General features: G+C 52.4%; 1 protein-coding gene across 4 annotated transcripts in view; it reads left to right on the top strand.

Annotated features, from left to right (window-relative positions):
- LOC140405528 (formin-like protein 3) overlaps nucleotides 1-23,944 on the top strand; it is a 923,557-nt gene that overhangs the window by 864,539 nt on the left and 35,074 nt on the right. For 2 of the 4 annotated variants that reach the window (XM_072494084.1, XM_072494081.1), the window contains one exon: nucleotides 11,384-11,509. The exons of 1 other annotated variant lie outside the window; for it this stretch is intronic. In XM_072494084.1, coding sequence (XP_072350185.1) covers nucleotides 11,384-11,475 — 92 coding nt within the window. In that variant the 3' untranslated portion in view covers nucleotides 11,476-11,509. Of the gene's footprint in view, nucleotides 1-11,383; nucleotides 11,510-12,247; nucleotides 12,295-23,944 lie in introns of all 4 variants that reach the window. One more of the 4 variants, XM_072494082.1, reaches the window with a different exon arrangement.

Genomic DNA, 23,944 nt, shown 5'->3' with positions numbered 1-23,944 from the left:
TTCCTCTTGCTTCTGCCCAAGCCAGTTGCCTCGTTGCACTGTTAGACCTTGTGGCCAAGCCTTTATTGATATTATGCTGAAATATTGGTGGCACAATGCCCACTTGGTGTTCAGGATAGGTTCAGGATCTGGGAAAACCACCTTCAGTCCATTGACCCTGGCTTCTGATGTTCTGCCAAATTGCGTGCTTGTGCCTTGCCTGCTTTTCTTTGCTCACTGTTGCACTGCGCTCCAGACCAAGTCCAAGAAACATGGCTCCATTCTGTATTGCAAAGGCAGGAGATCAAAGAATTGCCTTTGGCTGAGCTGGTCCTTGAAGTATTCTCTGCAGCAACTCAGAGAAGCACTAACCTCTTCTCTCTCTCTCTCTTTTTATTCCAATTAAACTGTACGGCAGAGATTTTTTTTTTATTGCCAAACAAATACTTGAAGCTGAATTGAAACAGCCTCAATAACAACTTGCATTTACATAGTGCCTTTCGTATCTGGAAACCATTCCAAAGTGCTTTGCAGGGGCACTATCAGACAAAATATGACACTGCCACAAAAGGAGGGGTTCGGACAAGTAACCAAAAGCTTGGTCAAAGAGTTCGGTTTTAAGGAGTGTCTTAAAGGCGGAGAGAGAAGCGGGCAAAGAGGCCGGAGAGGTTTAAGGATGGTGTTGCACAGCTTAAGGTCCAGGCAGCTAAAGGCATGGTCCCCAATGGTGCAGCAGTGAATCTCCGAGATACCCATGAGGCCAAATTTGGAGGAGCGCAGATATAAGAGGTTGGAGGAGATTACATTTATCTGGAAGGGTGAGGCCACGGCAGGGTTTGAACACGAGGTTGGGAATATAACAATCGAGTGGGGGTTGGTGCAACACCAGCGTGTAGGTCAACGAGAGCAGCACCAGAGTTAGGATATGGACAGCAGGGATTTGGATGAGCTCAATGTTCGTGCGTGCAAGGTGAGAGGTCACCCTGGAAAGCATTGGGATAATCCAAGGTAGTAAAGCCACGATTGAGAGTTTTGCGAAGAAGGACGCAATTGTTTTGGGTCTGTTGTTTGCAAGTCAGCTTTCCCTTTTGTTCATGGCTCCAGAAGACTTATTGCTGCTTCTTTCTCTGCTCAAACCCAGCTAGTTTTGCAATAGACAGTCGTTTTGAATTCTCCTCTCGCAATCTCTGATTCTTTTTTTTAAAGCAAGGGATATTGGGAGAAAGATCAACTCCTGGAACCATCGAGTGAGTGACATGGTTTCATTAAGATTTCCAGGAGCTTGGGATGTGTTTCTTCTTGTGGGGAAATACCAGCTTCTGCTCAGTAGCTTGGCACGATTGAAATCAAGAGTGTGTTGTGTGTGTGTGACTTGCGTGGGTTGTGTGTGTGTGGGCTGTGTGTGTGGCTTGCGTGGGTTGTCTGTGTGGCTTGCGTGGGTTGTGTGTGTGTGGGCTGTGTGTGTGTCTTGCGTGGGTTGTCTGTGTGGCTTGCGTGGGTTGGTGTGTGTGGGTTGGTGTGTGTGTCTTGCGTGGGTTGGTGTGTGTGGCTTGCGTGGGTTGTGTGTGTGGCTTGCGTGGGTTGTGTGTGTGGCTTGCGTGGGTTGTGTGTGTGTGGGCTGTGTGTGTGTCTTGCGTGGGTTGTCTGTGTGGCTTGCGTGGGTTGGTGTGTGTGGGCTGTGTGTGTGTCTTGCGTGGGTTGGTGTGTGTGGCTTGCGTGGGTTGTGTGTGTGTGGCTTGCATGGGTTGTCTGTGTGGCTTGCGTGGGTTCTGTGTGTGGCTTGCGTGGGTTGGTGTGTGTGTCTTGCGTGGGTTGTGTGTGTGTGGCTTGCGTGGGTTGTGTGTGTGGCTTGCGTGGATTGGTGTGTGTGGGTTGTGTGTGTGTCTTGCGTGGGTTGTGTGTGTGGCTTGCGTGGGTTGTGTGTGTGTGGCTTGCGTGGGTTGGTGTGTGTGGCTTGCGTGGGTTGTGTGTGTGTGGCTTGCGTGGGTTGTGTGTGTGTGGCTTGCATGGATTGGTGTGTGTGGGTTGTGTGTGTGTCTTGCGTGGGTTGTCTGTGTGGCTTGCGTGGGTTGTGTGTGTGGCTTGCGTGGGTTGTGTGTGTGTGGCTTGCGTGGGTTGTGTGAGTGGCTTGCGTGGGTTCTGTGTGTGTGGCTTGCGTGGGTTGTGTGTGTGTGGCTTGCATGGATTGGTGTGTGTGGGTTGTGTGTGTGTCTTGCGTGGGTTGTCTGTGTGGCTTGCGTGGGTTGTGTGTGTGGCTTGCGAGTGTTGTGTGTGTGTGGCTTGCGTGGGTTGTGTGTGTGTGACTTGCGTGGGTTGTGTGTGTGTGGCTTGCGTGGGTTGTGTGTGTGTGGCTTGCGTGGGTTGTGTGTGTCTGGCTTGCGTGGGTTGGTGTGTGTGGCTTGCGTGGGTTGGTGTGTGTGTCTTGCGTGGGTTGGTGTGTGTGGCTTGCGTGGGTTGGTGTGTGTGGCTTGCGTGGGTTGTGTGTGTGTGGCTTGCATGGGTTGTCTGTGTGGCTTGCGTGGGTTGTGTGTGTGTGGCTTGCGTGGGTTGGTGTGTGTGGCTTGCGTGGGTTTGTGTGTGTGGCTTCCGTGGGTTGTGTGTGTGGCTTACGTGGATTGGTGTGTGTGGGCTGTGTGTGTGTCTTGCGTGGGTTGGTGTGTGTGGCTTGCGTGGGTTGGTGTGTGTGGCTTGCGTGGGTTGTGTGTGTGTGGCTTGCATGGGTTGTCTGTGTGGCTTGCGTGGGTTGGTGTGTGTGGCTTGCGTGGGTTTGTGTGTGTGGCTTGCGTGGGTTGTGTGTGTGGCTTACGTGGATTGGTGTGTGTGGGCTGTGTGTGTGTCTTGCGTGGGTTGGTGTGTGTGGCTTGCGTGGGTTGGTGTGTGTGGCTTGCGTGGGTTGTGTGTGTGTGGCTTGCGTGGGTTGTGTGTGTGTGGCTTGCATGGGTTGTCTGTGTGGCTTGCGTGGGTTCTGCGTGTGGCTTGCGTGGGTTGGTGTGTGTGTCTTGCGTGGGTTGTGTGTGCGTGGGTTGTGTGTGTGTGACTTGCGTGGGTTGTCTGTGTGGCTTGCGTGGATTGGTGTGTGTGGGTTGTGTGTGTGTCTTGCGTGGGTTGTCTGTGTGGCTTGCGTGGGTTGTGTGTGTGGCTTGCGTGGGTTGTGTGCTGGTGGCTTGCGTGGGTTGGTGTGTGTGGCTTGTGTGGGTTGTCTGTGTGGCTTGCGTGGATTGGTGTGTGTGGGTTGTGTGTGTGTCTTGCGTGGGTTGTCTGTGTGGCTTGCGTGGGTTGTGTGTGTGGCTTGCGTGGGTTGTGTGCGTGTGGCTTGCGTGGGTTGGTGTGTGTGGCTTGCGTGGGTTGGTGTGTGTGGCTTGCGTGGGTTTGTGTGTGTGGCTTGCGTGGGTTGTGTGTGTGTGGCTTACGTGGATTGGTGTGTGTGGGCTGTGTGTGTGCCTTGCGTGGGTTGGTGTGTGTGGCTTGCGTGGGTTGTCTGTGTGGCTTGCGTGGGTTCTGTGTGTGGCTTGCGTGGGTTGGTGTGTGTGTCTTGCGTGGGTTGTGTGTGTGTGGCTTGCGTGGGTTGTCTGTGTGGCTTGCGTGGATTGGTGTGTGTGGGTTGTGTGTGTGTCTTGCGTGGGTTTGTGTGTGTGGCTTGCGTGGGTTGTGTGTGTGTGTCTTGCGTGGGTTGTGTCTGTGTGGCTTGCGTGGGTTGTGTGTGTGGCTTGCATGGGTTGTGTGCGTGTGGCTTGCGTGGGTTGGTGAGTGTGGCTTGCGTGGGTTGGTGTGTGTGGCTTGCGTGGGTTGGTGTGTGTGGCTTGCGTGGGTTGTGTGTGTGGCTTGCGTGGATTGGTGTGTGTGGGCTGTGTGTGTGTCTTGCGTGGGTTGTCTGTGTGGCTTGCGTGGGTTGGTGTGTGTGGCTTGCGTGGGTTGTGTGTGTGTGGCTTGCGTGGGTTGTGTGTGTGTGGCTTGCATGGGTTGTCTGTGTGGCTTGCGTGGGTTGGTGTGTGTGTCTTGCGTGGGTTGTGTGTGTGTGGCTTGCGTGGGTTGTCTGTGTGGCTTGCGTGGATTGGTGTGTGTGGGTTGTGTGTGTGTCTTGCGTGGGTTGTCTGTGTGGCTTGCGTGGGTTGTGTGTGTGGCTTGCGTGGGTTGTGTGCGTGTGGCTTGCGTGGGTTGGTGTGTGTGTCTTGCGTGGGTTGTGTGTGTGTGGCTTGCGTGGGTTGTGTGCGTGTGGCTTGCGTGGGTTGGTGTGTGTGGCTTGCGTGGGTTGGTGTGTGTGGCTTGCGTGGGTTGGTGTGTGTGGCTTGCGTGGATTGGTGTGTGTGGGCTGTGTGTGTGTCTTGCGTGGGTTGTCTGTGTGGCTTGCGTGGGTTGGTGTGTGTGGCTTGCGTGAGTTGTGTGTGTGGCTTGCGTGGGTTGTGTGTGTGTGGCTTGCATGGGTTGTCTGTGTGGCTTGCGTGGGTTCTGTGTGTGGGTTGCGTGGGTTGTGTGTGTGTGGCTTGCGTGGGTTGTGTGTGTGGCTTATGTGGGTTGTGTGTGTGGCTTGCATGGGTTGTGTGTGTGTGACTTGCGTGGGTTGTGTGTGTGTGGCTTGCGTGGATTGTGTGTGTGGCTTGCTTGGATTGTGTGTGTGTGGCTTGCTTGGATTGTGTGTGTGTGGCTTGTGTGGGTTGTGTGTGTGGTTTGCGTGGGTTGTGTGTGTGTGGCTTGTGTGGGTTGTGTGTGGGTTGTGTGTGGCTTGCGTGGGTTGTGTGTGTGTGGCTTGCGTGGGTTGTGTGTGTGTGTGGGTTGTGTGTGTGTGACTTGCGTGGGTTGTGTGTGTGTGGCTTGTGTGTGGCTTGCGTGGGTTGTGTGTGTGGGGCTAGCGTGGGTTGTGTGTGTGTGGCTTGCGTGGGTTGTGTGTGTGTGGCTTGTGTGGGTTGTGTGTGTGGCTTGCGTGGGTTGTGTGTGTGTGGCTTGTGTGGGTTGTGTGTGTGGCTTGCGTGGGTTGTGTGTGTGTGGCTTGCGTGGGTTGTGTGTGTGTGGCTTGCGTGGGTTGTGTGTGTGTGGCTTGCGTGGGTTGTGTGTGTGTGGCTTGCGTGGGTTGTGTGTGTGGCTTGCATGGGTTGTGTGTGTGTGACTTGCGTGGGTTGTGTGTGTGTGGCTTGCGTGGATTGTGTGTGTGGCTTGCGTGGCTTGTGTGGGTTGTGTGTGTGGCTTGCGTGGGTTTGCGTGTGTGGCTTGTGTGGGTTGTGTGTGGCTTGCGTGGGTTGTGTGTGTGTGGGTTGTGTGTGTGTGTGGGTTGTGTGTGTGTGACTTGCGTGGGTTGTGTGTGTGTGGCTTGTGTGGGTTGTCTGTGTGGCTTGCGTGGATTGGTGTGTGTGGGTTGTGTGTGTGTCTTGCGTGGGTTGTCTGTTTGGCTTGCGTGGGTTGTGTGTGTGGCTTGCGTGGGTTGTGTGCGTGTGGCTTGCGTGGGTTGGTGTGTGTGTCTTGCGTGGGTTTGTGTGTGTGGCTTGCGTGGGTTGTGTGTGTGGCTTGCGTGGATTGGTGTGTGTGGGCTGTGTGTGTGTCTTGCGTGGGTTGTCTGTGTGGGTTGTGTGTGTGTGGCTTGCGTGGGTTGTGTGTGTGTGGCTTGCGTGGGTTATGTGTGTGTGGGCTGTGTGTGTGTCTTGCGTGGGTTGTCTGTGTGGCTTGCGTGGGTTGGTGTGTGTGGCTTGCGTGGGTTGTGTGTGTGGCTTGCGTGGGATGTGTGTGTGTGGCTTGCATGGGTTGTCTGTGTGGCTTGCGTGGGTTCTGTGTGTGGCTCGCGTGGGTTGGTGTGTGTGTCTTGCGTGGGTTGTGTGTGTGTGGCTTGCGTGGGTTGTCTGTGTGGCTTGCGTGGATTGGTGTGTGTGGGTTCTGTGTGTGTCTTGCGTGGGTCATCTGTGTGGCTTGCGTGGGTTGGTGTGTGTGGCTTGCGTGGGTTGTGTGTGTGGCTTGCGTGAGTTGTGTGTGTGTGGCTTGCATGGGTTGTCTGTGTGGCTTGCGTGGGTTGGTGTGTGTGTCTTGCATGGGTTGTGTGTGTGTGGCTTGCGTGGGTTGTCTGTGTGGCTTACGTGGATTGGTGTGTGGGTTGTGTGTGTGTCTTGCGTGGGTTGTCTGTGTGGCTTGCGTGGGTTGTGTGTGTGGCTTGCGTGGGTTGTGTGTGTGTGGCTTGCGTGGGTTGTGTGTGTGTGGCTTGCGTGGGTTGTGTGTCTGGCTTGCGTGTGTTGTGTGTGTGTGGCTTGCGTGGGTTGTGTGCGTGTGGCTTGCGTGGGTTGTGTGTGTGTGGCTTGCGTGGGTTGTGTGTGTGTGGCTTGCGTGGGTTGTGTGTGTGTGGCTTATGTGGGTTGTGTGTGTGGCTTGCATGGGTTGTGTGTGTGTGACTTGCGTGGGTTGTGTGTGTGTGGCTTGCGTGGATTGTGTGTGTGGCTTGCATGGGTTGTGTGTGTGTGGCTTGTGTGGGTTGTGTGTGGCTTGTGTGGGTTGTGTGTGGCTTGTGTGGGTTGTGTGTGGCTTGCGTGGGTTGTGTGTGTGTGGCTTGCGTGGGTTGTGTGTGTGTGTGGGTTGTGTGTGTGTGACTTGCATGGGTTGTGTGTGTGTGGCTTGTGTGTGGCTTGCGTGGGTTGTGTGTGTGGGGCTAGCGTGGGTTGTGTGTGTGTGGCTTGCGTGGGTTGTGTGTGTGTGGCTTGTGTGGGTTGTGTGTGGCTTGCGTGGGTTGTGTGTGTGTGGCTTGCGTGGGTTGTGTGTGTGGCTTGCGTGGGTTGTGTGTGTATGGCTTGCGTGGGTTGTGTGTGTGTGGCTTGCGTGGGTTGTGTGTGTGTGGCTTATGTGGGTTGTGTGTGTGGCTTGCATGGGTTGTGTGTGTGAGACTTGCGTGGGTTGTGTGTGTGTGGCTTGCGTGGATTGTGTGTGTGGCTTGCGTGGATTGTGTGTGTGTGGCTTGTGTGGGTTGTGTGTGTGGCTTGCGTGGGTTGTGCGTGTGTGGCTTGTGTGGGTTGTGTGTGGCTTGCGTGGGTTGTGTGTGTGTGGCTTGCGTGGGTTGTGTGTGTGTGTGGGTTGTGTGTGTGTGACTTGCGTGGGTTGTGTGTGTGTGGCTTGTGTGGGTTGTGTGTGTGGCTTGCGTGGGTTGTGTGTGTGTGGCTTGTGTGGGTTGTGTGTGTGTGTGTTGTGTGTGTGTGACTTGCGTGGGTTGTGTGTGTGTGGATTGTGTGTGTGGCTTGCGTGGATTGTGTGTGTGTGGCTTGTGTGGGTTGTGTGTGTGGCTTGCGTGGGTTGTGTGTGTGTGGTTTGTGTGGGTTGTGTGTGGCTTGCGTGGGTTGTGTGTGTGTGGCTTGCGTGGGTTGTGTGTGTGTGGGTTGTGTGTGTGTGACTTGCGTGGGTTGTGTGTGTGTGGCTTGTGTGGGTTGTGTGTGTGTGGGTTGTGTGCGTGTGACTTGCGTGGGTTGTGTGTGTGTGGCTTGTGTGGGTTGTGTGTGTGTGGGTTGTGTGTGTGTGGCTTGCGTGGGTTGTGTGTGTGTGTGGGTTGTGTGTGTGTGACTTGCGTGGGTTGTGTGTGTGTGGCTTGTGTGGGTTGTGTGTGTGTGGCTTGTGTGGGTTGTGTGTGTGTGGGTTGTGTGCGTGTGACTTGCGTGGGTTGTGTGTGTGTGGCTTGTGTGGGTTGTGTGTGTGTGGGTTGTGTGTGTGTGGCTTGTGTGGGTTGTGTGTGTGGCTTGCGTGGGTTGTGTGTGTGTGGCTTGTGTGGGTTGTGTGTGTGGCTTGCGTGGGTTGTGTGTGTGTGGCTTGCGTGGGTTGTGTGTGTGTGGCTTGCGTGGGTTGTGTGTGTGTGGCTTGCATCGGTTGTGTGTGTGTGGCTTATGTGGGTTGTGTGTGTGGCTTGCATGGGTTGTGTGTGTGTGACTTGCGTGGGTTGTGTGTGTGTGGCTTGCGTGGATTGTGTGTGTGGCTTGCGTGGATTGTGTGGCTTGTGTGGGTTGTGTGTGTGGCTTGCGTGGGTTGTGCGTGTGTGGCTTGTGTGGCTTGTGTGGGTTGTGTGTGGCTTGCGTGGGTTGTGTGTGTGTGGGTTGTGTGTGTGTGTGGGTTGTGTGTGTGTGACTTGCGTGGGTTGTGTGTGTGTGGCTTGTGTGGGTTGTCTGTGTGGCTTGCGTGGATTGGTGTGTGTGGGTTGTGTGTGTGTCTTGCGTGGGTTGTCTGTTTGGCTTGCGTGGGTTGTGTGTGTGGCTTGCGTGGGTTGTGTGCGTGTGGCTTGCGTGGGTTGGTGTGTGTGTCTTGCGTGGGTTGTGTGTGTGTGTCTTGCGTGGGTTGTGTGTGTGTGGCTTGCGTGGGTTGTGTGTGTGTGGCTTGTGTGGGTTGTGTATGTGTCTTGCGTGGGTTTGTGTGTGTGGCTTGCGTGGGTTGTGTGTGTGGCTTGCGTGGATTGGTGTGTGTGGGCTGTGTGTGTGTCTTGCGTGGGTTGTCTGTGTGGGTTGTGTGTGTGTGGCTTGCGTGGGTTGTGTGTGTGTGGCTTGCGTGGGTTATGTGTGTGTGGGCTGTGTGTGTGTCTTGCGTGGGTTGTCTGTGTGGCTTGCGTGGGTTGGTGTGTGTGGCTTGCGTGGGTTGTGTGTGTGGCTTGCGTGGGTTGTGTGTGTGTGGCTTGCATGGGTTGTCTGTGTGGCTTGCGTGGGTTCTGTGTGTGGCTCGCGTGGGTTGGTGTGTGTGTCTTGCGTGGGTTGTGTGTGTGTGGCTTGCGTGGGTTGTCTGTGTGGCTTGCGTGGATTGGTGTGTGTGGGTTCTGTGTGTGTCTTGCGTGGGTCGTCTGTGTGGCTTGCGTGGGTTGGTGTGTGTGGCTTGCGTGGGTTGTGTGTGTGGCTTGCGTGGGTTGTGTGTGTGTGGCTTGCATGGGTTGTCTGTGTGGCTTGCGTGGGTTCTGTGTGTGGCTCGCGTGGGTTGGTGTGTGTGTCTTGCATGGGTTGTGTGTGTGTGGCTTGCGTGGGTTGTCTGTGTGGCTTACGTGGATTGGTGTGTGGGTTGTGTGTGTGTCTTGCGTGGGTTGTCTGTGTGGCTTGCGTGGGTTGTCTGTGTGGCTTGCGTGGGTTGTGTGTGTGGCTTGCGTGGGTTGTGTGTGTGGCTTGCGTGGGTTGTGTGTGTGTGGCTTGCGTGGGTTGTGTGTGTGGCTTGCGTGTGTTGTGTGTGTGTGGCTTGCGTGGGTTGTGTGCGTGTGGCTTGCGTGGGTTGTGTGTGTGTGGCTTGCGTGGGTTGTGTGTGTGTGGCTTGCGTGGGTTGTGTGTGTGTGGCTTATGTGGGTTGTGTGTGTGGCTTGCATGGGTTGTGTGTGTGTGACTTGCGTGGGTTGTGTGTGTGTGGCTTGCGTGGATTGTGTGTGTGGCTTGCATGGGTTGTGTGTGTGTGGCTTGCATGGGTTGTGTGTGTGTGGCTTGTGTGGGTTGTGTGTGGCTTGTGTGGGTTGTGTGTGGCTTGCGTGGGTTGTGTGTGTGTGGCTTGCGTGGGTTGTGTGTGTGTGTGGGTTGTGTGTGTGTGACTTGCATGGGTTGTGTGTGTGTGGCTTGTGTGTGGCTTGCGTGGGTTGTGTGTGTGGGGCTAGCGTGGGTTGTGTGTGTGTGGCTTGCGTGGGTTGTGTGGCTTGTGGGGGTTGTGTGTGTGGCTTGCGTGGGTTGTGTGTGTGTGGCTTGTGTGGGTTGTGTGTGTGGCTTGCGTGGGTTGTGTGTGTATGGCTTGCGTGGGTTGTGTGTGTGTGGCTTGCGTGGGTTGTGTGTGTGTGGCTTGCGTGGGTTGTGTGTGTGTGGCTTATGTGGGTTGTGTGTGTGGCTTGCATGGGTTGTGTGTGTGAGACTTGCGTGGGTTGTGTGTGTGTAGCTTGCGTGGATTGTGTGTGGCTTGCGTGGATTGTGTGTGTGTGGCTTGTGTGGGTTGTGTGTGTGGCTTGCGTGGGTTGTGCGTGTGTGGCTTGTGTGGGTTGTGTGTGGCTTGCGTGGGTTGTGTGTGTGTGGCTTGCGTGGGTTGTGTGTGTGTGTGGGTTGTGTGTGTGTGACTTGCGTGGGTTGTGTGTGTGTGGCTTGTGTGGGTTGTGTGTGTGTGGCTTGCGTGGGTTGTGTGTGTGTGGCTTGTGTGGGTTGTGTGTGTGTGGGTTGTGTGTGTGTGACTTGCGTGGGTTGTGTGTGTGTGGCTTGCGTGGATTGTGTGTGTGGCTTGCGTGGATTGTGTGTGTGTGGCTTGTGTGGGTTGTGTGTGTGGCTTGCGTGGGTTGTGTGTGTGTGGCTTGTGTGGGTTGTGTGTGGCTTGCGTGGGTTGTGTGTGTGTGGCTTGCGTGGGTTGTGTGTGTGTGTGGGTTGTGTGTGTGTGACTTGCGTGGGTTGTGTGTGTGTGGCTTGTGTGGGTTGTGTGTGTGTGGCTTGCGTGGGTTGTGTGTGTGTGGCTTGTGTGGGTTGTGTGTGTGTGGCTTGCGTGGGTTGTGTGTGTGTGGCTTGTGTGGGTTGTGTGTGTGTGGGTTGTGTGCGTGTGACTTGCGTGGGTTGTGTGTGTGTGGCTTGTGTGGGTTGTGTGTGTGTGGCTTGCGTGGGTTGTGTGTGTGTGGCTTGTGTGGGTTGTGTGTGTGTGGGTTGTGTGCGTGTGACTTGCGTGGGTTGTGTGTGTGTGGCGTGTGTGGCTTGCGTGGGTTGTGTGTGTGTGTGGGTTGTGTGTGTGTGACTTGCGTGGGTTGTGTGCGTGTGGCTTGCGTGGGTTGTGTGTGTGGCTTGCATGGGTTGTGTGCGTGGGTTCTGTGTGTGGCTTACGCGTGTTATGCGTGTGGCTAGCGCGTGTTGTGTGTGTGGCTTGCGTGTTGTGTATGTACATATGTGTGTGCCTGTGAGAGGCTTGCATGTTGTGTGCCGCATGAGGTATGCATGAGGCTTGCGTGTAATGTGTGTGCGCGGCTTGCATGTTGTGTGCGTATATGCAGCTTGTGTGTGCGTGGCTTGCATGTGGTGCGTGTGCATGCGGATTGTTTGTGTGTGTCCTGCGTGTGTGTGTGTCTTGCCTGTGTTTATTTATTCATGAAGTTACACCTACATCCCATCACGTTTCTGCCTGGTTTGCTGCTGAGTTCCTTTGAGCCTTCCTCCAGCAGAAATGCTTTTGGATCAACAATAGATTCTTCCCACATAAAATTGTCGGCTATTCAGCGCCAGGAAGGAGATTGTCCTGGTTCTGCTGCAGTTTCTTGGTGCAGTAATGGACTGTTGCAGTGGTGCTAACCAAAGTCTGCACCATCAAATTTTATGTGTTGCTTTTTGCATTTTGAAGCTCCTCTCTATTGTATGATTTGATGTGGTTTCTTTTTCTTGTTGTTTTCCCCCTCCTCCCAACCCTCTGCTGCTCTCTTTCACTCTCTCATTTCTCTCAATCTCTCTTCCTCCCCTCTCTCTGTTGCACAATCTTCTTTTTGCAGCGCTGAAGAGTGTACCCTTCACCGCCCGAACTGCTAAACGTGGCTCCTGGTTCTTCTGTGAAACGTCACTGTGTGAAGAGTCCAATTGTTAATGTTTGTGCCCTCTACAGTCTACAGCTGTGACAGGTTTATACCATTCAGTTTCTTCATTCTGTGTCTTGATTGTTTGCGAAAAGGCAATGCTTTACATGTTCCATTTTGAGTTAAACCTAGTCCCGGTTTTCTTCAGTCAATCCTGTATCCATGACCTATTGGTGCACCATCCCACTGTGTTCCAGAAGATAACTCCTCACCCGTCACTGGGAGAACATGGGGGCAGCGCAAATGTGCCAGTAAACCAGTTTGTCTCGGCACCAATGCAAGGTGCCCCCAGTTTGGTGGTGGGGTTCTGTGGGGGTGGTACGTAGGGAGGGGATTTGGTAAGAAGGTAAGTGCCCCTTGGTGGCTTTTGCGAATGAGTATTAACAGTGGCCAAGCAGAGGTTTGCCTGCCAAGTTGTCTTTGGCTACCTCTCGGAGAGTGGCAAGCGAGGGAGTTATGATATTTCTTTGTGTGTCGGATTAATAATGTTGCAAACCTCCATCCGTTTGTTTCCATGCTCGTTTACACCATCCTTGCCAATGTCTGTGTCGCCTCAGAGGCACCTTATCATTTCCAATGGGAAAGGCTATTCCGCGGCAATAAAAGCAAATTCAAATTTTTGCAAGGTTTGCAGTTGTCTTTCGTCCTCAGCCGCCATTACTTTTGTTGGAGTTCTAACGCCAGGTAAAACTGCCGCCTGTCACAGTCCCATTCTCTTCACACAAGGCGGGTCTCTCCTCTTGCATCATCATTCATTCATCTTCATTTTCTTCATTTCTTCAGCTAAAGGGAAGAGCCTGATCCGTAATTTTCCCAGTTCTCCGACGCGGGTAAGAGTTCGTCGATCGCACCGCAGCAGTGCGACTAGTGTGCTCGCAAGCTTGGCAACTCCCAACTGTAGCCCAAAGTTAAATGCCCCTGTAAATCGAGCAGAAAGCAAGATCTCCTCGGGGAAGGCAAATGGGAGGCTTTTAGAATGCTTTCAGTTTTCAATCTGATTTGCTTTTAAAAAATACACAACTTTTTTTGTCTGCACGATTCTGTGGCCAGCAGATGCAGTCCGTAATCAAATACCAAGTTCGGGTTCAATCAAGATAATTGGCTCATTGGTGCAGGCAGCTCTGAGACACCTTACTTTCACAGGCTTATGTACGTGTGTTTTATTTGGTTTAGAAACATGATATTCTCTTACCTTCATTTAAATGGGTGCCCTTTTTGATTGGATAATGAAACAGTTTTGGTTGTCAGTCAACTTAATTATTTATTTACTGGTCCAACTTCAACTGGAGCATTGTGTCCAGTTCTGGGCGCCAAACTTTAGGGAGGCTTTGGAGAGAGTGAAGAAAAGATTCATGAGAATGGTTCCAGGGATGAAGAACTACAGTTTGGAGATGTTTGGACTGTTCTTGGAGAAGAGAGGTTTGAGAGACGATTTGCTGGAGGTGTTCAAAATTCTGAGATGTCTGGACAGAGTCGATAGGGAGAAACTATTCTCATTGGTGGAAGGATCGGGAACTAGAAAACGTGGGTTGAAGATGATGAAGTAATGACAATATGAGGAAAAAGCTTTTCGCACAGCGAGTGGTTAGTATCTGGAATGTGCGGCCTGTGAGTGTGGCGGAGGTAGGTTTAATCGAGGCTCTCCAAGAGAATTGGATCCTTAGGAAAAGGAAGAATGTGTAGGGCTATGGGAAAAGGCTGGGGAGTGGGTCTAGGCGAATTGCTCCGACAGAGGCCCATGGACTGAATGGTTTCCTTCTGTCCTGTCACCATTCAATGATTCTATGATTTCGGAGTTGGGCATGAACACAAAACATAGAACATTACAGCGCAGTACAGGCCCTTCGGCCCTCAATGTTGTGCCGACCTGTGAAACCACTCTAAAGCCCATCTACACTGTTCCCTTATCGCCCATATGTCTATCCAATGACCATTTGAATACCCTTAGTGTTGGCGAGTCCACTACTGTTGTAGGCAGGGCATTCCACGCCCTTACTACTCTCTGAGTAAAGAACCTACCTCTGACATCTGTCCTATATCTATCTCCCCTCAATTTAAAGCTATGTCCCCTCATGCTAGACATCACCATCCGAGGAAAAAGGCTCTCACTGTCCACCCTATCCAATCCTCTGATCATCTTGTATGCCTCAATTAAGTCACCTCTTAACCTTCTTCTCTCTAACGAAAACAGCCTCAAGTCCCTCAGCCTTCCCTCATAAGATCTTCCCTCCATACCAGGCAACAGTCTGGTAAATCTCCTCTGCATCCTTTCCAATGCTTCCACATCCTTCCTATAATGCGGCGACCAGAACTGTACGCAATACTCCAAATGCGGCCGTACCAGAGTTTTGTACAGCTGCAACATGACCTCCCGACTCCGGAACTCAATCCCTCTACCAATAAAAACTAACACACCGTACACCTTTTTAAAAATATATATTTTATTCAACTTTTTCGGCCAAACAAAACAGTACAAAGGTTTTCCCCCTTTTTACAACAGCAAAACAATATAAATAACCGTGACCGTAAATAAATAAATAATATAAACTAAATGGCAACTGCCATAACAAAAATAATAACTCTCCCAAATAATAAAATCAGCAATTCAATATACATAACCTAGTACAAATATCTGTACAAAAACACCCCTGAGGACCCGCCCGAGCCCCCCCCCGCGCCCCTCGTTGCTGCTGTTACCTTCCCATTTCCTTTATCGTTCTGCGAGGTAGTTAGTGAACGGTTGCCACCGCCTGGTGAACCCCTGAGCCAAACCCCTTAGTGCAAACTTTATCCGTTCCAGTTTTATAAACCCTGCCATGTCGTTTATCCAGGTCTCCACGCCCGGGGGTTTGGCTTCCTTCCACATAAGCAGTATCCTTCGCCGGGCTACTAGGGACGCAAAGGCCAAAACATCAGCCTCTCTCGCCTCCTGCGCTCCCGGCTCTTCTGCAACCCCGAATATAGCCAGCCCCCAGCCTGGCTCGACCCGGACCCCCACCACCTTTGAAAGCACCTTCGCCACCCCCACCCAGAACCCCTGCAGTGCCGGGCATGACCAAAACATGTGGGTATGGTTTGCTGGGCTTCTCGAGCATCTCCCACACCTATCCTCTACCCCGAAAAATGTACTGAGCCTTGCTCCGGTCATATGTGCCCTGTGCAAAACCTTAAATTGTATCAGGCTAAGCCTGGCGCATAAGGACGAAGAGTTTACCCTACGTAGGGCATCAGCCCACAGCCCCTCTTCAATCTCTTCCCCCAGCTCTTCCTCCCATTTTCCCTTCAGCTCATCCACCATGTTCTCCCCCTCGTCTCTCATTTCCCTGTATATATCTGACACCCTACCATCCCCCACCCATGTCCCTGAGATCACTCTATCCTGAATCTCCTGCGTCGGGAGCTGCGGGAATTCCCTCACCTGTTGCCTCGCAAAAGCCCTCAGTTGCATGTATCGAAATTCATTCCCTTGGGGCAACCCATATTTTTCCGTCAGCGCTCCCAGACTCGCAAACGTCCCGTCCAAGAACAGATCCCTCAGTTGCACAATCCCAGCTCTCTGCCATGCTCCAAATCCCCCATCTATTCTCCCCGGGACAAACCTATGATTATTTCTTCTCGGGGACCGCACCGAGGCTCCCGTCATTCCCCCATGCCGTCTCCACTGCCCCCAAATTTTCAGTGTTGCCTCCACCACTGGACTTGTGGTGTATTTCTTCGGGGAGAACGGCAACGGCGCCGTCGCCAGTGCTTGTAGGCTGGTTCCTTTGCAGGACGCCATCTCCAATCTCTTCCACGCCGCTCCCTCCCCTTCTCCCATCCACTTACACACCATTGGAATGTTGGCGGCCCAATAGTACTCACTTAAGCTCGGTAGTGCCAGTCCCCCCCTCTCCCTGCTACGCTGCAAGAGCCCCCTCCTCACTCTCGGGGTCTTCCCAGCCCACACAAAACTCATGATGCTTTTCTCGATCTTCTTGAAAAAAGCCTTCGTGACCATCACCGGGAGGCACTGAAACACAAAAAGGAATCTCGGGAGGACTACCATTTTGACCGCCTGCACCCTCCCCACCAGTGACAGGGGCACCATGTCCCATTTCTTAAAATCCTCCTCCATCTGTTCCACCAATCGTGTTAAATTAAGCCTATGTAAGGTTCCCCAACTCCTGGCTATCTGGATCCCCAAGTACCGGAAATCCCTTGTTACCCTCCTCAGCGGTAAATCCTCTATTCCCCTGCTCTGCTCCCCCGGATGTACCACAAACAACTCACTCTTCCCCATGTTCAATTTGTACCCCGAGAATTCCCCAAACTCCCCGAGCGTCTGCATTATCTCAGGCATCCCCTCCACCGGGTCCGCAACATACAGCAATAAATCATCTGCTTACAATGATACCCGGTGTTCTTCTCCTCCCCTGAGTACTCCCCTCCACTTCCTGGAGCCCCTCAGTGCTATGGCCAGGGGCTCAATTACCAATGCAAACAGTAACGGAGACAGGGGACACCCCTGCCTCGTCCCTCTATAAAGACGGAAGTAGTCAGACCTCTGCCTGTTCGTGATCACACTTGCCACCGGGGCCCTATACAGCAGCTGTACCCATCCAATAAACCCTTCTCCAAAACCAAATCTCCTCAGCACCTCCCACAGATAATCCCAATCCGCTCTGTCGAATGCTTTCTCGGCGTCCATCGCCACCACTATCTCCGCCTCCCCCTCTGGTGGGGGCATCACCATTACCCCTAGCAACCTCCGTATGTTCGTGTTCAGCTGTCTCCCCTTAACGAACCCAGTTTGGTCCTCATGGACCACCCCCGGGACACAATCCTCTATCCTCGTCGCCATTACCTTGGCCAGGAGCTTAGCATCTACATTCAAAAGGGAAATGGGCCTGTAGGACCCACACTGTAGCGGGTCTTTATCCTTCTTCAAAAGGAGCGATATTGTCACCTCCGACATAGTCGGGGGCAACTTCCCCCTTTCCCTGGCCTCATTAAAGTTTCTCGTCAAAAGCGGGGCCAGTAGGTCTATATATTTCCTATAAAATTCCACCAGGAACCCATCCGGTCCCGGGGCCTTCCCCGCCTGCATGCTCCCAATCCCCTTTACCACCTCCTCCACATCAATCTGTGCTCCCAGTCCCGCCCTCTCCTGCTCCTCCACCTTCGGGAATTCCAGCTGATCCAGGAAATGCATCATTCCCTCCTTCCCTTCCGGGGGCTGAGCCTTATACAACCTCTCATAGAATGTCTTAAACACCCCATTCACTCTCTCCGCTCCCCGTTCCATCTCTCCCTCCTCATCCCTCACCCCACCTATCTCCCTCGCCGCTCCCCTCTTCCTCAATTGTTGGGCCAGTAACCGACTCGCCTTCTCTCCATACTCATACTGCACTCCCTGTGCCCTCCTCCACTGTGCCTCTGCCTTACCCGTGGTCAGCAGGTCAAATTCCACATGTAACCTTTGTCTTTCCCTGTACAGTCTCTCCTCCGGTGCCTCTGCATATTGCCTGTCCACCCTCAGAAGTTCTCTCAGCAATCGCTCCCTTTCTTTACCCTCTTGCTTCCCTTTATGTGCCCTTATGGATATCAGTTCCCCTCTGACCACCGCCTTCAACGCCTCCCAGACCACTCCCACCTGAACCTCTCCATTGTCATAAAGCTCCAAGTACCTTTCGATACACCCCCTCACCCTTAGACATATCCCCTCATCCGCCAACAGGCCCATATCCATTCTCCAGAGTGGGTGCTGTTCCTTTTCCTCTCCTACCTCCAGATCTACCCAGTGTGGAACGTGGTCCGAGATGGCTATGGCCGTGTACTCCGTCCCTGTCACCTTCGGAATCAGTGCCCTTCCCAGGACAAAAAAGTCTATCCGTGAATATACCTTGTGAACATGGGAGAAAAATGAGAACTCCTTACTCCTAGGCCTAATAAATCTCCAGGGGTCTACTCCTCCCATCTGCTCCATGAAGTCCTTAAGCACCTTGGCCGCTGCCGGCCTCCTCCCGGTCCTGGACCTCAACCGGTCCAGCCCTGGATCAAGCACTGTATTGAAATCTCCCCCGATTACCAACTTTCCCGCCTCCAGGTCCGGGATACGCCCCAACATACGCCTCGTGACGTTTGCATCATCCCAGTTCGGGGCGTATACCGTATGCCTTCTTAACAACCCTCTCAACCTGGGTGGCAACTTTCAGGGATCTATGTACATGGACACCGAGATCCCTCTGCTCATCCACACTTCCAAGAATCTTACCATTAGCCCAGTACTCTGTCTTCCTGTTATTCCTTCCAAAATGAATCACCTCACTTTTCTGCATTAAACTCCATTTGCCACCTCTCAGCCCAGCGCTGCAGCTTATCTATGTCCCTCTGTAACTTGTTACACCCTTCCGCACTATCCACAACTCCACCGACTTTAGTGTCATCTGCAAATTTACTCACCCATCCTTCTACGCCCTCCTCCAGGTCATTTATAAAAATGACGAACAGCAGTGGCCCCAAAGCAGATCCTTGTGGTACACCACTAGTAACTGGACTCCAGTCTGAACATTTCCCATCAACCATGAAAGCAGAATTGTTTAAAGAATATCTAGTTTGGGGGCTTAAGGTGACAAAGTGACGGGTTATGGGGGTGGGGTGGGGGGAGTTCCTATAAATCTGTGATGAAGGGGTATTCAGGGATTTGGAGCCAAAGGGATGGAGCTGGGATGGAGCCATGAGATCATTGAATGGCACAACAGGGGTGATGGGCTGAATGGCCACTGCCTATGTACAAAGCCAACCCATCCCTGCTCAAACCTTGGGCGGGATTCTCTGCGAACCGGCGGTGCGGGCCACTCCGGCCAGAGGAGTGGCGTGAACCACTGCGGCGTCGGGCTGCCCTGAAGGGGCTAGGCCGGCGCTGGAGTGTTTGGCGCTGCGCCAGCCGGCGTGGAAGGGCCTCCGCTGGCCGGCACAAGTTGGCGCATGCGCGGGAGCTCCAGCGTGTGCTGGCGTCATCCCAGCGCATGCGCAGGGGGGTTCATCTCCGCGTCGGCCATGGCGGAGGTTGACAGCGGCTGGTGCAGAGGGAAAGAGTGCCCCCACGGCACAGGCCCGTCCGCGGATCAGTGGGCCCCGATCGCGGGCCAGGCCACCGTGGGGGTCACCCTTCGGGGCCAGATCCCCCCGCGCCCCCCCCCACCCGAAGACTCTGCAGGCCGCCCGTGGAGCCAGGTCCCGCCGGTAAGGACATGTTGTGATTTTACGCTGGCGGGACCCGCCGAAAACAGGCGGCCACTCGGCCCATCGCGGGCCGGAGAATTGCTGGGGGGGCCACTGCCAACGGCCCCCAACTGGCGCGCCACGATTCCCGCCCCCGCCAAAACCCCGGCGGCGGAGAATTCGGCAGCCGGCGGGGGCAGGATTCGCGTCGCCCCCCCCCCCCCCCCCCCCCCTCCACGCGATTCTCCGACCCGGCGGGGGGGTCGGAGAATCCCACCCCTCATCTTTCTATTTATAGTAAGAAAAGAAAGAGAAAATCACCCGAACAAATTTTGGCCCTCAGTCCGGACATTAGTACAATGTACTTTCATTATATTCTTTCAATGGGATGGGGACATCTCTGGCAAGGCCAGCATTTGTTACCCATCCCTAATTGCCCCTTGAACTGAGTGTCTCGCTCGGCCATTTCAGGGAATATTTGAGAGTCAACCACATTGATGTGGGTCTGGAGTCACACGTAGGCCAGACCAGGTAAGGACGGCAGATTTCTTTCCCGAAAGGGCATTAGTGAACCAGATGGGTTTTTATGACAATCTATGATAGTTGTGATGGTCACCATTGATGTGTTGGGTACTCTGCTACACAGACGAACCAACACGGTTGCGAATGGTACAACTCAGTTTTATTGCTGACATTTCTTTACACTGGTAAACTGTTTACTGAGGTTCGATCATAACCCGAGAATCTGTGGACCTATTCCTAACACTATCTTGTAGTGGCACTCAGCACATGGTGGATGTCCGAGTGGCTTGTAATGAGCTCTGTGCCCTGAGCCGTCTCCTGCTGGAATCCTCAGGAACTGTCGGGTTCCCTGTTTTGTACTGTGTATGCTCTTGACTGTGATTGGCTGTGGTGTGTGTGTGTGTTGATTGGTCCGTTGATCTGTCCATCAGTATGTATGTATGTGCTATGATGTTTACCTGAATATCATGACAACCATGACTGAGATGAGCTTTAGATTCCAGATTTTTATTATATGAATGTGAGCCCATGTTCCTGGAGTATAAGCCTCGGCTTGGGATTGCTAATCAAGTGAGATTGCCACCATTTCCCCTCTTTGTTGGTTTTGTGATGTTGTTTGCGTTTTCCTCGCTCCTGCCCACGTTTTGTGATGTTGTTTGTGTTTTCCTCGCTCCTGCCCACGTTTTGTGATGTTGTTTGTGTTTTCCTCACTCCTGCCCACGTTTTGTGATGTTGTGTGCGTTTTCCTCACTCCTGCCCACGTTTTGTGATTTGTTTGCGTTTTCCTCGCTCCTGCCCACGTTTTGTGATGTTGTTTGTGTTTTCCTCGCTCCTGCCCACGTTTTGTGATGTAGAGTGCGTTTTCCTCGCTCCTGCCCACGTTTTGTGATTTGTTTGCGTTTTCCTCGCTCCTGCACACGTTTTGTGATGTAGAGTGCGTTTTCCTCACTCCTGCCCACGTTTTGTGATGTTGTTTGTGTTTTCCTCACTCCTGCCCACGTTTTGTGATGTTGTGTGCGTTTTCCTCACTCCTGCACACGTTTTGTGATTTGTTTGCGTTTTCCTCACTCCTGCCCACGTTTTGTGATGTTGTTTGCGTTTTCCTCGCTCCTGCACACGTTTTGTGATGTAGAGTGCGTTTTCCTCGCTCCTGCACACGTTTTGTGATGTTGTTTGTGTTTTCCTCACTCCTGCCCACGTTTTGTGATGTTGTTTGTGTTTTCCTCACTCCTGCACACGTTTTGTGATGTAGTGTGCGTTTTCCTCACTCCTGCACACGTTTTGTGATGTTGTTTGCGTTTTCCTCGCTCCTGCACATGTTTTGTGATGTTGTTTGCGTTTTCCTCACTCCTGCCCACGTTTTGTGATTTGTTTGCGTTTTCCTCGCTCCTGCACACGTTTTGTGATGTAGTGTGCATTTTCCTCACTCCTGCACACGCTTTGTGATGTTGTTTGCGTTTTCCTCGCTCCTGCACACGTTTTGTGATGTTGTTTGCGTTTTCTTCGCTCCTGCCCACGTTTTGTGATGTACAGTGCGTTGTCCTCTCTCCTGCCCACGTTTTGTGATGTTGTTTGCGTTTTCCTCGCTCCTGCACACGTTTTGTGATGTAGAGTGCGTTTTCCTCGCTCCTCGCACGTTTTGTGATGTTATTTGCGTTTTCCTCACTCCTGCCCACGTTTTGTGATGTAGAGTGCGTTTTCGTCAATCCTGCACACGTTTTGTGATGTAGTGTGCGTTTTCCTCGCTCCTGCACATGTTTTGTGATGTAGTGTGCGTTTTCCTCACTCCTGCACACGTTTTGTGATGTTGTTTGTGTTTTCCTCACTCCTGCACACGCTTTGTGATGTAGTGTGCGTTTTCCTCGCTCCTGCACACGTTTTGTGATGTTATTTGCGTTTTCCTCACTCATGCCCACGTTTTGTGATGTTGTTTGCGTTTTCCTCGCTCCTGCGCACGTTTTGTGATGTAGAGTGCGTTTTCCTCACTCCTGCCCACGTTTTGTGATGTTGTTTGTGTTTTCCTCACTCCTGCACACGCTTTGTGATGTAGTGTGCGTTTTCCTCGCTCCTGCACACGCTTTGTGATGTAGAGTGTGTTTTCCTCACTCCTGCCCACGTTTTGTGATGTAGAGTGCGTTTTCCTCACTCCTGCCCACGTTTTGTGATGTTGTTTGTGTTTTCCTCACTCCTGCACACGTTTTGTGATGTAGAGTGCGTTTTCCTCACTCCTGCCCACGTTTTGTGATGTTGTTTGCGTTTTCCTCGCTCCTGCACACGTTTTGTGATGTAGAGTGCGTTTTCCTCACTCCTGCACACGCTTTGTGATGTTGTTTGCGTTTTCCTCGCTCCTGCACATGTTTTGTGATGTAGAGTGCGTTTTCCTCACTCCTGCACACGTTTTGTGATGTTGTTTGCGTTTTCCTCGCTCCTGCACACGCTTTATGATGTAGAGTGCATTTTCCTCGCTCCTGCACACGCTTTATGATGTAGTGTGCGTATTCCTCACTCCTGCACACGCATTGTGATGTTGTGTGCGTTTTCCTCACCACTGCCCACGTTTTGTGATGTTGTTTGCGTTTTCCTCGCTCCTGCACACGTTTTGTGATGTAGAGTGCGTTTTCCTCACTCCTGCAAACGCTTTATGATGTAGAGTGCGTTTTCCTCACTCCTGCACACGCTTTATGATGTAGAGTGCGTTTTCCTCACTCCTGCCCATGCTTTATGTTGTTGTTTGCGTTTTCCTCGCTCCTGCACACGCTTTATGATGTAGAGTGCGTTTTCGTCAATCCTGCACACGTTTTGTGATGTAGTGTGCGTTTTCCTCGCTCCTGCACATGTTTTGTGATGTAGTGTGCGTTTTCCTCGCTCCTGCACACGTTTTGTGATGTAGAGTGCGTTTTCCTCGCTCCTGCATACGTTTTGTGATGTAGTGTGCGTTTTCCTCGCTCCTGCCCACGTTTTGTGATGTTGTTTGCGTTTTCCTCGCTCCTGCACACGCTTTGTGAGGTAGTGTGCGTTTTCCTCGCTCCTGCCCACGTTTTGTGATGTTGTTTGCGTTTTCCTCGCTCCTGCACTCGCGTTGTGATGTTGTTTGCGTTTTCCTCACTCCTGCACACGTTTTGTGATGTAGAGTGCGTTTTCCTCGCTCCTGCACACGTTTTGTGATGGTGTTTGCGTTTTCCTCGCTCCTGCACACGTTTTGTGATGTTGTTTGCGTTTTCCTCGCTCCTGCACACGTTTTGTGATGTTGTGTGCGTTTTCCTCACTCCTGCACATGTTTTGTGATGTAGTGTGCGTTTTCCTCACTCCTGCCCACGTTTTGTGATGTTGTTTGCGTTTTCCTCGCTCCTGCACACGTTTTGTGATGTAGAGTGCGTTTTCCTCACTCCTGCCCACGTTTTGTGATGTAGTGTGCGTTTTCCTCACTCCTGCCCACGTTTTGTGATGTTGTGTGCGTTTTCCTCACTCCTGCACACGTTTTGTGATGTTGTTTGCGTTTTCCTCGCTCCTGCACACATTTTGTGATGTAGTGTGCGTTTTCCTCGCTCCTGCACACGTTTTGTGATGTAGAGTGCGTTTTCCTCGCTCCTGCAAACGTTTTGTGATGTAGTGTGCGTTTTCCTCGCTCCTGCCCACGTTTTGTGATGTTTTTTGCGTATTCCTCGCTCCTGCACACGCTTTGTGATGTAGTGTGCGTTTTCCTCGCTCCTGCCCACGTTTTGTGATGTTGTTTGCGTTTTCCTCGCTCCTGCACACGCTTTGTGATGTTGTTTGCGTTTTCCCCGCTCCTGCACACGTTTTGTGATGTAGAGTGCGTTTTCCTCGCTCCTGCACACGTTTTGTGATGTTGTTTGCGTTTTCCTCGCTCCTGCACACGTTTTGTGGTTATGTTTGCGTTTTCCTCACTCCTGCACACGTTTTGTGATGTTGTTTGCGTTTTCCTCGCTCCTGCACACGTTTTGTGATGTAGAGTGCGTTTTCCTCACTCCTGCCCACGTTTTGTGATGTAGTGTGCGTTTTCCTCACTCCTGCCCACGTTTTGTGATGTTGTGTGCGTTTTCCTCACTCCTGCACACGTTTTGTGATGTAGTGTGCGTTTTCCTCACTCCTGCCCACGTTTTGTGATGTTGTTTGCGTTTTCCTCGCTCCTGCACACGTTTTGTGATGTAGAGTGCGTTTTCCTCACTCCTGCCCACGTTTTGTGATGTAGTGTGCGTGTTCCTGCTCCTGCATACATTTTGTGATGTAGTGTGCGTTTTCCTCGCTCCTGCCCACGTTTTGTGATGTTGTTTGCGTTTTCCTCGCTCCTGCACACGCTTTACAACATAGAACATAGAACAATACAGCGCAGTACAGGCCCTTCAGCCCATGATGTTGCACCGAAACAAAAGCCATCTAACCTACACTATACCATTATCATCCATATGTTTATCCAATAATTGTGATGTTGTTTGCCTTTTCCTCGCTCCTGCACACGTTTTGTGATGTAGAGTGCGTTTTCCTCGCTCCTGCACACGTTTTTTGATGTAGTGTGCGTTTTCCTCACTCCTGCCCACGTTTTGTGACGTAGTATGCGTTTTCCTCACTCCTGCACACGCTTTGTCATGTAGTGTGCGTTTTCCTCACTCCTGCATACGCTTTGTGATGTAGTGTGCGTTTTCCTCACTCCTGCCCATGTTTTGTGATGTTGTTTGCGTTTCCCTCGCTCCTGCACACGTTTTGTGATGTTGTTTGCGTTTTCCTCGCTCCTGCACA

This window comes from Scyliorhinus torazame, chromosome X (genome assembly GCF_047496885.1).
Source record: "Scyliorhinus torazame isolate Kashiwa2021f chromosome X, sScyTor2.1, whole genome shotgun sequence".
Lineage (NCBI taxonomy): Eukaryota > Metazoa > Chordata > Chondrichthyes > Carcharhiniformes > Scyliorhinidae > Scyliorhinus > Scyliorhinus torazame.
Note: the sequence above shows the minus strand (reverse complement) of the source record. Positions and strands in the feature narration are given on the sequence as shown.